This window comes from Cydia pomonella, chromosome 9 (genome assembly GCF_033807575.1).
Source record: "Cydia pomonella isolate Wapato2018A chromosome 9, ilCydPomo1, whole genome shotgun sequence".
In the NCBI taxonomy this organism is placed as follows: domain Eukaryota; kingdom Metazoa; phylum Arthropoda; class Insecta; order Lepidoptera; family Tortricidae; genus Cydia; species Cydia pomonella.
Genome location: NC_084711.1, coordinates 16,080,879 through 16,095,222, shown reverse-complemented (window position 1 = coordinate 16,095,222; position 14,344 = coordinate 16,080,879). Strand labels below are relative to the sequence as shown.

The following is a 14,344-nucleotide window of genomic DNA, read 5'->3' as shown; positions in this document are numbered from 1 at the left end:
CTTTTAGGCTAACTAAAAATATAATTAAACCACTCAAATATTTTCGTCTTTTATTCAAATTATAGAGAAATAATAAATTATTAAAGTAAATCCTTATAAATTATTAAACTATACTATTGTTAAAGATTTCATTCAGGCTTTGTATTTTCTTCATCAGAGTCTACTGGAGTTGCAGCTGTTGTGGTTGTTAAAGCGGCGGCTTGCTTTTTAGCCCAAGCAGTTGGGTCCATCATTATGTACTGCATGGGGTAATAGGAAGCAGGCCAATAGGATGTCGGGTACGGAGCAATCGCATTGTTGTTAGACGCATCCTCACTACCTACACCAGCATCTTTTAAAACCTTCAAAGCGCTAGAGTAGGCGGCCTGCACCATATGGGGGTACAAGTAATTGTATGGATATTGAGGCACAGCAGAACCCGAGGCAATCGTTGAAGCCTCTGGCTTGGTAGCAGTCGCCGGAACTGCTTCAGACTTGGGAGACTGAATACCAGCATAGCCATATGATGAAAAACCAGATTCAGCAGGAAGACCGTAGGCATATTTTGCAGCCGGGCCTGTGATTGCGGCACGTTTTTGAGTACTAGTCGATTCCTCAAGTGGTAGAGCGTTACTTGATAGGGTTGAAAATAAAGGAAGAGCGGTAGGCTGAGGATGTGATCCGGCTGCCAAGAAGTTGACTGGCTGGTCGGTTAACCACTGAGAGCTGACTCCGTTGTCTTCCGTGGCAGCTACGTAGAGGTCTCCTGTAGTGCCATCGCCGGAGGGCTTGATGTAGAGCCCCTGCACTGCCTGATAATCACCTCCAGGCCATGCTAGATGTCCCCTGGCAGAGGCGACAGCCAGTACGAGAACCGCAAATTCCTTATACATTTTTTTGGAAAGTCTAACTTATTGGCCAATGATTCACAAACTTGTAACTTGAATGACGACTTGCACAGGAAATGCGGCATTTTAAAGGAAGTGTAACTGATAACTGTCATCGTTACATCATAAATATCAAGATGAAGATAGGTTATTTCTTAGATTAGTTTTACATGATTCAGTTTTTGATTTGTTGACGGCACGTATGTTTGTTAGATGAGTCAGTGATAAATTCACGTCTTGGAAAATTGTGAAAGAGTTATCAATTATTTTAAGAATATTGCGGGGTAACAACATTAACCAATACTGATAAAAGTGATAAATTGGTTAGAAATAGTTCTTAAATATCTAAATAGCAATCAATATTATTATATCAATTGACTTTATCTGAATACTATAGGTACCTACATGTTTATCTAAGTACGCATTTTGTTTGTAAATACTAACACTAGGTATTATAGCGGCAAAACATTACGTTCATAAACAAAATCGTTGATAATTTAACATTCGAAACAAAAATGGGTCTCTATTGTTTCCCATAAAGTTTTAAGTCATAATGTATTGTTTGCCCGCATTTTCGTTAGCCATAATTTGGTTTTTCTCAGAAACGCGTAACTTTTCAGGAGGATAAAATAAGGAACCTCCTGAAAAATTAACGGTTTCAGAGTTATGACTAATGATAATATGACTTTCAATGATTATGCCAAACAAAGGGGTCCGAAGAAAAATAGTTATTTGTTAAATAGAAAAAGTTGTTGTTTAACCCCTCGTGCTGTATTTGATACCCGAGTAAGCCAATGATTCCAATTTTGAGCGTTAAGAGGATTTTAAGGCACAAGGGTTAAACAAACTTTGCCACCGAGTGAAACTCAACATTTTTCACCACATCAACACAAGGAAAATACCTACTAACTGTAAAACATTTCACTTCAAATCCAAATAAACGTTATTAAATTCTAATGCATCACTTGAAAGTCAATTCAAAATCATCACTTGAAAGTCAATTCCACCAGCCAAAATGAGGACACAACACAAAATTTGCATCTGATTCCTTTGCCACTCTTGTGAATAAAATGCCACTTTCTCAGCAGTTCTTGGAGTATCTTAAATCAAGAGAGCCTTTAAAAGTTAGATCGCAAATTTATCTCTACGTATTTGGGATACACCTTATAAATAGGTACCTACTATAGGTATTGTAAAATGCAGAAAAATCCTCACCTGCTTTTTTTATCTTTGTTTAAAATGTAATATGAAACAGGGATAAGCATTTAAGTAACATTTTGGACCCGGGTATGTCCTTAAACTACGTCCAAAAGAGAGGTATGGGCACTGTGAATGTCATCTCGCTTAGTGTGGTAGGGCACAGCACAGTGGATGTCATTCCAGATTTAGAGCAGAGCCCTGCTGGGCAAGTACATCCGTTTTACAGAAAACCGCAGCCAAATAACACTAGGCCCTCCTCATAAGTGTTGTGTTCCTGCCGGTGAGTAAGGTTGCCAGAGCTCAACGAGGGTGTGGAGTGTTAGGGTTGGCAACGCGCATGTAACACCTCTGGATTTGCAGGCGTTCATGGGCTACGGCAACCGGTTACCATCAGGCAGGCCGTATGATATTTCAAAATATATTTTTTATTTATTTTAAAAACATATTTACCTATTGCCAACTGTAGGTACTAACATAATTCCTACCTCCAAGGAAGGAAAAAAAAGTCAAAACAAATTATTTGAGCTACCAGTATAGTAGACTCCCCTCAAGGGGTAGCCAGTACAGAGTCAACTAACCATATTTTGAATCCATCTTCAGATCTGGGTGTCCAGCCAAGATGCCAATCTATGCGCTGTAGCGAACGAAATCCTAATGTCTCTTTGTCGCACAATTAATATGGAAGAGTGATAGGTTTACTACGGCGCAAACGATTGGCACCTTGGCTAGACCCTCAGCTCAATGGTAGTAAATTATTGTATCGTTATCAGTATATATCGAGGGCTTCATGCTAAAGGGGCGTATAAGCAAGAACCCTACTTTTCAGGAGAGACAAAAAACTGAATAACTTTTGTTACAATGTACCGATTGTTCTACAATTTTGCATAGAGTATTTAAATTACTGTCTGTTTCATGTGTCATGCCTAGTTTCGTTCTACGTATTCTAAAAAGCAGTAATTATGTAGTTACGCCTCTTTACCACGACAATAATTTCCGACATATAGGTTGAAATTTTTTGAAAAATACTTGAGATTTATGGTCGTATAATTCATTTTTTTTTCTATTCGATAATTTAATCATGAAAGGTGAAAATACTGTTAATAATGCGAAATACTTTAATTTTACAGTAATTTAGTCATCATTGTGTAGTTTCTTCTATTTTTTCTGATTTTTATACGCCCGTCTGGGCTGACGAATCTATCGTGTAAGTATCCATTATTTGTGGCCGTATAATAGGGCGCCAAATTATATTTTGACTAAATATTCGTAAATTCATCTAGATTTTACCATTAAAATGATTCCTGATGGTTTTGATAGTGTCACAACTGTCCACGAGATTAAGCAATGTCGACTCGAGCTGGTTACCGATTGGGTAAGTAACTATTTTGAATTGCCACTTTGAGCATATCAGTGTTTCAATAGCCTCCGTGGTCTAATGGTTAGAGCGGTTGTCTCTCGATTCGGAGTTTCCGGGTTCGAATCCCGGTTGGGACACTGTCAAGCAAAAGTCGCTTTGTGACTTTGTGAGACTATTCCCGGTTTGGCTAGGACATTGCAGGCTGAATCACCTGATTGTCCGAAAAGTAAGATGATTCTGTGCTTCGGAAGGCACGGTGTAAAGTCGTTGGTCCCGGCTGCTATCTATCCGGTGGTGCTCGTCATGAGAGCCATGTCAGAGGCCTTTGGCGACTCAATAACTCTAACACCAGGGTTTTTAAGGTACATCAATCTTACAACCCACACGATAAGAAAAAGTGTTTCAAAAGACAATCACGCCGCTTATTCTGATTTTTGCCTATAATAGCAATCGTTTAGCACTTCGCTGGGAGCTAGAGTTAAGACGTGTGGGCTTACTTAAGAAAACTGACTTAACTGAATTCCAATAAGATCATTTTTACTATTTGTGATAGTAGGTAAATGGTAGTCGCTCAAAAGTCGAGTAGTACAAAACGATTTAATAGAAAAGAATAAAATTGAAATTGGTAGTAAAGGATGCATAGAAATTGCTAAGACAACACAATGACAGCTTTACTAAAAAAGCAGTCAAGAAACAATCAAACGATTAAATTTAGAGTGCATTAACTAAAACAAAAGGTTAAAGTTAAAACGTATCAAAACTTGTATTCAGACAATAAACATTACTCCTTCTTTAATGGTACCACTGGTAACAAAATTATAACTATCTTAAACAATAAAATATTAATCAAAACTTCTAAACAAATAAATACGACATCATTTATCGTCATTTCATAAAAAGAAACAATATTAAATCTTCTGTACTAATAAACCTAAAAGTAGTTTAGCTAACAACTTAACTCATTTACGTCTCCATCAAATTATAACAGAGGAATGTTACACTTAAGAATTACTACCACCCCGACGGAGGACGAGTGGCTACAGACATGTGAGGTAATCAGCCCGCAGCGCACGCAGTGGACCTTAAACAGCTTTGACTCCTTCAAATCTCCAGGAATGGATGGGATCTTCCCTGCGCTTCTTAAATGGGGCGGGAAGCATCTCACTCTGAAGCTGACCATCGTTCTGCGCGCCTGTCTGGCTCACCGGTACGTGCCGAAGCAATGGAGGGAGGTCAAGGTTATCTTCATACCGAAACCAGGTAAAAACGACTACTCGGACCCCAAATCCTTCAGGCCCATCAGCCTGACCTCTTTCATGTTGAAAACATTAGAGAGGTTGTGTGACAGGTACCTTAGAGAGAGGGTGCAAATTCATGTGCCCTTGCATCCAAACCAATATGCCTACAGCCCTGACAAATCTACAGAATCGGCACTTCACGTAGTAGTAAGTAAAATTGAGGTGGCGGTCAAAAACAGATCCATTTGCTTAGGAACCTTCATAGATATAGAAAGGGCTTTCGACAGGATCAGGTTCAGTAGCATTACAGCAGCACTGGTAAGACATGGCGCGAATGCAGTTATGACAGAATGGATAAACAACATGTTGAGCCAACGAACCCTCAAACTCGGGACGGGCGAAACACAGCAGGCATTAATGGCAAAAGGATGCCCCCAAGGAGGAGTCCTATCGCCACTACTATGGAACCTTGTGGTGAATGACCTGATCACCACACTAAACAATAATCACTATTACACAATCGGCTATGCTGACGACATAGTGATACTGACGAGCGGCAATCATGCAGGTACGGTATGCGATGTTACCCGCTCTGCACTAGCCATCGTGGAACGCTGGTGTTTTAACAACGAACTCTCAGACAATCCCAACAAAACTGAGCTGGTTATGTTCACCAACAAACACTTCCGCCTGTTCGACACTGAACTCCAACTATCTGCGGAAGTAAAGTATTTAGGGGTAATACTTGACAGCAAATTAAATTAGAGCAATCACCTAAACGGCAAAATTGACAAAGCCACAGTCGTAATCTGGCAATGTCGTAGGATAGTGGGTAGAACCTGGGGGCTAACCCCAAAGATAACTCTATGGCTTCACCAGGCAGCCATGCGACCAATAATAAGCTACAGTGCGATAGTTTGGTGGCCACGCACCACACTATCCGTAGTTGAAGCTGAACTACAAGGAATCCAGAGGTTGGCCTGTATGGCGACCACGGGCTGCATGAGGACAATACCAACCGCGGCCCTGGAAGCCTTACTGAGCCTGCCGCCGCTGCACCTCTTTATACAACAGGAAGCGCTAGCTACCGCGGTACGTCTCAAAAAATCTAATCTCTGGAGACCACCTAGGGTACCACACACCGAGGTCCTCTACGAGGCGATAGGTAAGGAACCGCTAATAGAAGCGGTGATTGACAGGATACCCAGACAATTCGTCTTCGACAAGAAATTAAGATACAGTTACACGAAGAACCTCGTGAAGGACTCAACCCATGAGAGCTGAGAATCTTCACGGATGGATCAAAGACAAGGTCAGGCACTGGCGCTGGAGTATTCTCAGAGGACCTAAACATACATATCTCAACACCACTAGGACTTGACTAGGTGCCCACAACACAGTCTTCCAGGCAGAATTGGCATCATAATGGCAGCACACGCAATCGCCTCAAGGAAAGTATTGGACTACTCCATCCGCATACTCTCTGATAGTTGGTCAGTACTACAAGCTCTGCAAAGTTATACTTTGACCTCAGGGCTAATCTACAAATGCCACAAAGCTCTGTCAGAGGTAAACACCACCGCCAGCTTAACTCTGCAGTGGATCAAGGGACACAGCAACTCGCGAGGGAACGATGCGGCCGACATATTGGCGAGAGGATGTTCGGAACTGAGGGTGGCAGGACCGGAGCCAATTATACCTCTGCCTTATGCCTGGCTCCGGAACATGCTGCGACACAACACCAAGGTAAAACACCAACCGTACTGGTCTAACCTAGGCACGTGCAGGCAGGCGAAGGAAGCCCTCCCGAAAATCGACCCCGGTTTGTCGAGGAGGCTGGGACAGCTGAAGAGGCCACAGGTCCGGCTTTTGACTGGGGCCATAACCGGCCACGCCCCACTAAACAAACACCTACTAACACTACGTGTTACAGATAGCCCCCTCTGCAGAGAGTACTTGGAGGCAGAGGAGACAGCCGCCCACGTCATTCTTGAATGCCCAGGGCAGAGCCATCAGCATCAGAGCGCTCCACTTTATTGTTATTATTCGCACGAGATGCACACCATACTGTAACGCACTAGACACTGACTGAGAGACAGGAGGCCCTAGTGCGCTTACCCGCTTGACAGAAAGGGATAGCAATATGCGGCAATCAAGGACGCTGTCTCCGCGCCCCTTTGGCCCGGCATTATTTGAAGGCCAACGTAATTTTTGTACGGTCGTATGTTCATACGCCTCTTTGCCGCGACGCACTTTGAGGATAGTTGGTAAAAGTTTATGGTCGTATGTATGTACGCCTATATAGCGTGACACTATTTGGTGGTTCGCACTGTCACATGAGAGAAGTATGTACGTACGCCTTTATTCTCCGATGAATATCGGGGACTGAATGAAAATATCACTTATACGCCTTCAGTACGGCTTTTTGGAACGACATAAAATTATGACTGTCTGTTATACGCCAAATGATTTTTTAATTATTTACTTAACTAATTGTTATGATAAAATTATGAAAAAAATTGTGCTTACGTATCGTTACAAGACGAATACGATGCCGTTAAAAACGAAAAATGGCATTTTTGCGTATACGCCCCTTTGGCCTGAAGCCCTCGATATGTAATTTATAAAGTTTCAAATCAATACGGCTATTAGAAATTGGTTAAAATCGACTTGCACTATTTTATTTCAATTTTATTGATTGATTGATCCTAAAAATACCTATGAAGCCGAGGGCCCCGGGTTCAAGTCCTGGTTATGGCATATATCTGTGTGATGAGCAAGGATATTTGTTCCTGGGTCATAGGTGTTTTCTATGTATTTAAGTATTTATATATTATATAAATCGTTGTCTAAGTACCCACAACACAAGCCTTATTGAGCTTACTGTGGGACTTAGTCAATTTGTGTAATAATGTCCTAATAAGTAATACCTCAATATTTTTTTATAAGTATATTCGTTAGTTTTAGTTTATAGGTTAATAATTGGCAAACATATGTACCTTCTTTACAATGCATATATTTCTTTACTCTGCAGTTTAAGTAGGTTACCATAACATGCCTGTATATCAATCTACTTGTTATTGCACTTCTGCAAATACGTAGGTATTTACGTGATACACAATGTACGATTTGAGATCAAAGATTATTGAGATTTGTAAAGACATAAAAAATCATCACGTACGTTTCTGGAATGATAAGTAATTAGTAGAAAATGATTAAAATATACCCCATAAATGCATATTCAAAAACCTCAGGATTCCCATATGAAATTTTTCGCTTTGTTCTTTACCTCGTTCCCTTACAAGTTTCTCATAACGTTTTGTACACATCTATGTACCTATACATACCGCGATTTTCAATCTGGAGATCACAGATTAAATTTCAAAGGATCGGAGCCCGGCTCGAGGGATCGTAGGACGGAAAACATCGTAAGGAAACCGGGTCCCAATAATGCCTAATTTTCCCTCTGGATTGGAAGGTTCGATGGCATTCGTTTTCCTAATAAAAGCTAGTGCCTCCGCAAATTCTTCGGAATAGTTGCAAAGTAGACCCCAGGCTTCCGTGAGTTCCAATATACATTAGAATAGAAGCTTCTTTAGGTATCCCGCACTTTTAAATAAAAAAATATTTCAGCAGACTACAATCTGTAATATATTAATAAGTATAGCAAGATATAAAGATTTTGACATATCATTTATTTATTTATTTAGTTCAATGGCATTATTGCATCATCCAAATTTGCCAAGTTTAAGTACAAGGTGTAATGTGATGTAATTCATGTAATAAATAAACACACCTACACACCTATAAACTTTGTACCATCCATTTTTTAGCTTTAATGGGTTTAATTAAACCGAAAGTCAAACGCCACAAGTTTCATTACAACAAGGAAGCTCGAGCCTTAAAAGTATAAGTTATAAGATGAAAATTCCCACCGAAATCATATCATAGTATAAATGTAAAGTGATAGTTATGGCGGCCATGATAATGAGAAACGACTGGCCATGTCACGAGTTATTATGCAAACAAAATTGAATACCGCTCTCATAAGACCACACAGAATAATATTATAGCAGTAACTTATATGGTACAGTCAGCCAAGAACGTGGTTTAAACACTATTACTTGACAAATAAAGTCGAAAAGTGGTAAACCACTTTCTTGGCTGACTGTACGAAACCTCGGTTTATCAAAATAAATCGCCTTTAGCGTGTGTTTCAGTTTCCCAACAGCGTTAAAAGGCGCCATGCATATTCAATCCTTATATTTCTTATCGAATTTCCTTATATTTACATACACCACAGCGTACCTCACGTCAGTGTGCGTCAAAGATCATGAAGAGTTTTCCCTGTGTGCGTGGAAATGTGCTCCAACTTGCGTCAACATCAAGATGTTGTCGTTGAACGCTACTTGCCCGCAGCCGTGGGCCTGTCATGTTGGCTGTCGATGCGCACCTGGGTTCCTCAGGGATGAGTGGTCGAAGGAGTGTGTAATGGTTACGGATTGTCCAGGTAAAGTGTTGTAGTTACTTAGCCGTAAGAGTGTGCTTGCTAATTTGAGTTTTTCATCGTCGCACTGTACGGTCACTGAGTACTTCTGATCGATGAGTGGTCTTAGAATTAGGTATTTCTATGGTAAATCAAGTGTTACCTACACTTACACACATTCTGAACAGAACATTTTGGGCTGTAATTCATAAAAAAAGAAAGAGTAGTTTTACTTTCACCTCACCAACTGGTAAAAGGCTCTTGATTGTTCAGAAACTGACGAGAATGTTGCATTTTATCCACATGTGTGGCAAAATTGAGTTGTTGGTAGAATTGACTTTTAAATGAAGATTTTCAATAATAAATATTTAAAAATATTCGTTTTTAGGGTTCCGTAGCCAAATGGCATAAAACGGAACCCTTATAGTTTCGCCATGTCCGTCTGTCTGTCTGTCTGTCTGTCCGAGGCTTTGCTCCGTGGTCGTTAGTGCTAGAAAGCTGAAATTTGGCATGGATATATAAATCAATAAAGCCGACAAAGTCGTACAATAAAATCTAAAAATTTTTTTTTTTAGGGTACCTCCCCTACACGTAAAGTGGGGGTGAAAATTTTTTTCGCTTCAACCCTAGAGTGTGGGATATCGTTGGAAAGGTCTTTCAAAACTAATAGGGGTTTTCAAGAAACATTTTTTGATAAAGTGAATATATTCGGAGATAACCGCTCCGAAAGAAAAAAAAAATGTGTCCCCCCCCCTCTAACTTTTGAACCATAGGTCCAAAAAATATGAAAAAAATCGTGCAAGTAGAGCTTAAGAAAGACATTAAATGAAAACTATAGCAGACATGATCAGTTTAGCTGTTTTTGAGTTATCGAAAAAAGTTTTCCCTTCATAGTAAAAAGACTTAGGTACTTTAATTAGGTACTGATTATGCAAATTTGCCTATTTGTTTAACTCGGGTGAAAGGTACCGTTTCATCCCTCGGTTAACAATTTACTATACTTTAAGCTCCAGTTTAGCTTATTGTGACAGAAGAGTAACTACGGAACCCTACACTGAGCGTGGCCCGACATGCTCTTGGCCGGTTATTGTATTTGATTTTGGTTTAATTTTGTTTGATATTTTACACTTAATAGTTTCTTAGCGTTGGTGTGGTGAAAAATTTTGTTTCACTCAGTGGCACCCTCGTGCCTTGAAACCCCCGCAACGCTCATGATTTCATTTTTCAATTTTGGAATCTTTCGCTTGCTTTGGTGTCAATATTAGCAACAACTTGGGCCCCTTGTAAAACAAATACAAATATTACTTAGTATATATTAAGTTTATTCGCTTTGACCAATGTTTTGTCAATAAGTATATTTTCATTTATATACAATAACCATAGTTTTTCAAAAGCATCTAAAGACGCTGCCATAAGTTAGAAATTAAATAGGTAACCTGAATGAGTCATGAAACAAGATTTTGGAACGCCTTATAAAGCCTTATTAAGATTATCTCAAAATAATGTACTACAAAGAATTATAATAATATTTCAAGGAAAACTGAAACTGCCAATGTTCATAACAACTTGTTATGAAATATCTCACGTTTTGAGCATTGCCAGCATTTTTTCTCACGAACTGTTTGTATTTTATAATTTACTGAATTATTTGGGTCAATTAATTTTAGGATGATATACCTAGTGGTAATTTACTTAATCCTCCTCAATATCTCCTTCCTGGCGTTTTACCCGGCTTATGCCACGGCTCATGGGAGCCTGGGGTCCGCTTGGCAACTAATCAGAGAATCGGCGTAGGAACTAATTTTTATGAAAGCGACTGCGAACTTTCAATCCAGAGGGATAACTAGCTCTTATTGGGATTAGTCTGGTTTCCTCACGATGTTTTCTTTCGCCGAAAAATGACTGGTAAATATCAAATGATATACGTCGTACTTAAGCTCCGAAGAACTCATTGATACGAGCCGGGGTTTGAACCCGCAACCTCCGGATTGAAAGTGGCATGCTCTTACCGCTAAGCTACTAACGGATTTTATTCCTCATCAATATATTTTATTTTATTGTCGTCAGACACATTAGTTCTATGAAGTACATACATGAATGTTTCGTGTAAGTACCTAAGCTTACAGAAATAAAGAAGCTGATTAGACAAAATGTACGATATGTAGGTACCTATTTAATATGGTTGAAGTAAACATATAGGCTCTACAACGAAAAACGAATATCGAAGTTTCTATATCGCTCGTATATGCAAGAGCGATAGAGAGGCAGATTATGAAATTTTCGTGGTAGGTCCTTAGGAACTATTTGTGGTAGGTAAACTGGTAGAGTTTATACAATTTACTTTAAGTACAGTTCGCTGGAATAATATGTTCATAATATAGCGCCCAAAAATATTATTTGTAAGTAGAGCCATAAGAGGTCACTCTATCGATACGTAAAATAACTCTACCGCATTCTATGTAGGTACACGCACTGTCAAGGAATTTAATTTTAGTACTATACGCTCCACATTTAGTACCTATTTTAGTACCATTTCTTATCTTGTCACAATGACAATAGTATGCGGTGCCTAGCGAGTTACATATTGATTGTCGCTCTGAAAAGGTACGAAATAGTAATGAAATTAAATTCTTTGACTGGTGACCGTACAGTCTGAAAATATAGAAACAGACCTACTCCCATCTTAAAGGCTCCCGGCCTTTCGACGCACTTCGACCCTGGTGTTGCGGGTGTCCATGGGCGCCGGTACTTGCTTACCATCAGGCGATTTGTCTATTCTTTGCCTTCTATATCATAAAAAAATCTTTCTACTCAATTTATGTGTAAACTATTAGATCATCTACAAATTACGTCATTGCTCATATACACGGTAAGAAATTAAATGGGGTAGTAATAAATGAGGAAAAACTACAGTATTCAACTAAAAAACCTCATTCAAGACGGGATAATTAATCGCTGGCCCACTGCTTCATTCAAATTACATAAAACCGTGGAAAATTATGTTTTTCATAAATTAGATTTTTGATTAAATTCAATTACAAAGTAGGTAAGTACCTAATTTTAATCTTATTAACTATTTTTATATCAGTAATATAAATAGGTATAGTTGTTGTTACCTCGAACATTCTGCGCAAGTACCTAATTCCTTCGTTACTTTTGATTTAGTAAGCCTCTGTTTCCTTAGTAGGAAGGTACCTATTCTATTCTGTCAAAATAAAACAGATGTCACCATTATTAGATACACTGTAAGTTGAACAAACACATGTTTCAAATTGGAAAAAAACAAGATGCGACATGCAGGTTGTGCCAGGAGTCAGAGGAGACTGCAATGCACATTCTCAGTTCCTGTGGACCACCAATGTCAAAAAGAAGTACCCACTTAGGGCGGCACGTATTGCAACCCTATGGGGTACAGAACATTACGGCCCAACGAATCTGGAATTTCCTGGATGCAACGGGAATTAGTAATGAACTTTAAAGGGCTGTCACAATAGATCACTGCCTGGTCGACGTGGCACTCAGAGGCCCACAAACTCCAATAATAATATTAGATGCGGTTCATGTCATGACTCATGATATAGAGCCTGCCCTCAGACAGACGGACGGCGGGTTGCGTTTGTCACCATTCGGTTACAGAACTCTGAAAAGTGGATTCATTAGGACGTGAGAATTTGAATATTTTAATCTAAATTACAATAAGTACACGCAAATTGAGGTCGATCATAGAGATATGATTTAATTGCAATTATTCGTGTTAGATACATAATGTTAAATATGACCCAAAATCGAGTATGCAAAAATAGCGTGTCAACTCATAATGCAAGCTAAGGTATTTGGTTTCGATTGCAAAATATATAAAAGTTAGCGGGTAATGAAATGTGATCACAGTACTTGGATATATCGAAAATGCAGGTCGTCATAGCTTGCGTCTTGTCCTTGGCAGTGTCGGGGTTAGCTAAGCCGTTCTACGGTGAATTCCTGAGGGTACCCCGGTCACACCTCGGCTATGGTGGCTACATCTCGCCGTGCGCTGCCGCTGGCGGCTACCATCACGCAATTCCTGCATACCACGCACAGCAGTCCTACGGGCCCGTCGGCTACGGGCATGCTCATATCGGCGGCTACGGCGGGGGCTATGGAGGACCTCATTATCGAGCGGACGAAATGGAAGAAAATGCTAACGAAGAACCTGAAATGATGAGCTTCTCGGAGATGGAACCTTCAGATAACGCGCCTGAAGCAAGATTCGTGTCGCTTGGTGGGAGTTACGCCGCGCCACATGCGAGTTCGTATGGCGCTATTGGCGCCGCGTCGTCTGGAGCGGTCGGCGTGTTCCCAGGCGCTCATGTTAGCGGATGCAATGTGCCGCTACTCCTGAGCTGTTCGCCGTCGATCGTGCCAGGCCGGATTGTATCCCACGGGTCGTCCTACGGCTCGCACGCTGCCTATGGGTCCTCAGCCATCGCCGGAGTTGGAGCCGGAGCTGGAGTCGGTGCCTACCGCAGTGAATCCGAGGCTCCACACGACCTGACCCCGTCAGAGCAGCCAGCGGTCGAACCGCACACCACCACGGTACATGAAGCTGCCAACATCACCCCAGCCAGGACTCAGTGAAATTAGCTCTAATTTAAAATAGTTACTGTATTAGAATATGATTGTTATTTATTTAGGTACTTAATAAATTATTATTTGAGTTTTGTACTAAATTTGATTATAATTTATAACATCCCTAAATAGGTAGGTATTTACATATATACGTGTGGAAAAATATAGGCAGCCACCCTGGCCACAAGAAACAATCGATTTAAATCTAATTTAATCAAATACAGAGTTCAAAGTATTGAACATTAATTCAAGTTATATTTTGATCTTACCTTTAATTGATATTTGTAATCATATCTAAAAAATGTTTCGTACTCGCAAACATGATGTTGAGCGGCGTTTTCTATATAAGGCAGAGGGAATATATTTTCCACCAACCGTTAGATATATACATATATAGCTACAAACCATATATGAAAACAAAGAGATTTCTTTGACAGCGTAAATACCTACGCTGTAACACTCGACAGCTTACGGTACTTTTAACCTTTTGAACACTAAGATCAAGAACACCTAAAGTCGCCGCTACTAAGTGCTGCCCACACCGCCAGGGACAACTACTTATAGGTGTTATGGCGGACGCTGTCAAAGTATA

General features: G+C 40.1%; 2 protein-coding genes across 2 annotated transcripts; one reads left to right on the top strand and one right to left on the bottom strand.

The window, feature by feature from the left end:
* Positions 1 to 37: 37 nt before the first annotated feature.
* LOC133521499 (uncharacterized) lies at positions 38 to 927 on the bottom strand. Its single transcript, XM_061856502.1, has one exon. It carries the CDS (start codon positions 870 to 872, stop codon positions 129 to 131), a length of 744 nt encoding a protein of 247 aa, XP_061712486.1. The 5' UTR covers positions 873 to 927; the 3' UTR covers positions 38 to 128.
* A 12,091-nt stretch (positions 928 to 13,018) lies between these two features.
* Positions 13,019 to 13,853, top strand: LOC133521500 (shematrin-like protein 3). Its single transcript, XM_061856503.1, has one exon. It carries the CDS (start codon positions 13,054 to 13,056, stop codon positions 13,759 to 13,761), a length of 708 nt encoding a protein of 235 aa, XP_061712487.1. The 5' UTR covers positions 13,019 to 13,053; the 3' UTR covers positions 13,762 to 13,853.
* The last annotated feature ends 491 nt before the right edge of the window (positions 13,854 to 14,344 follow it).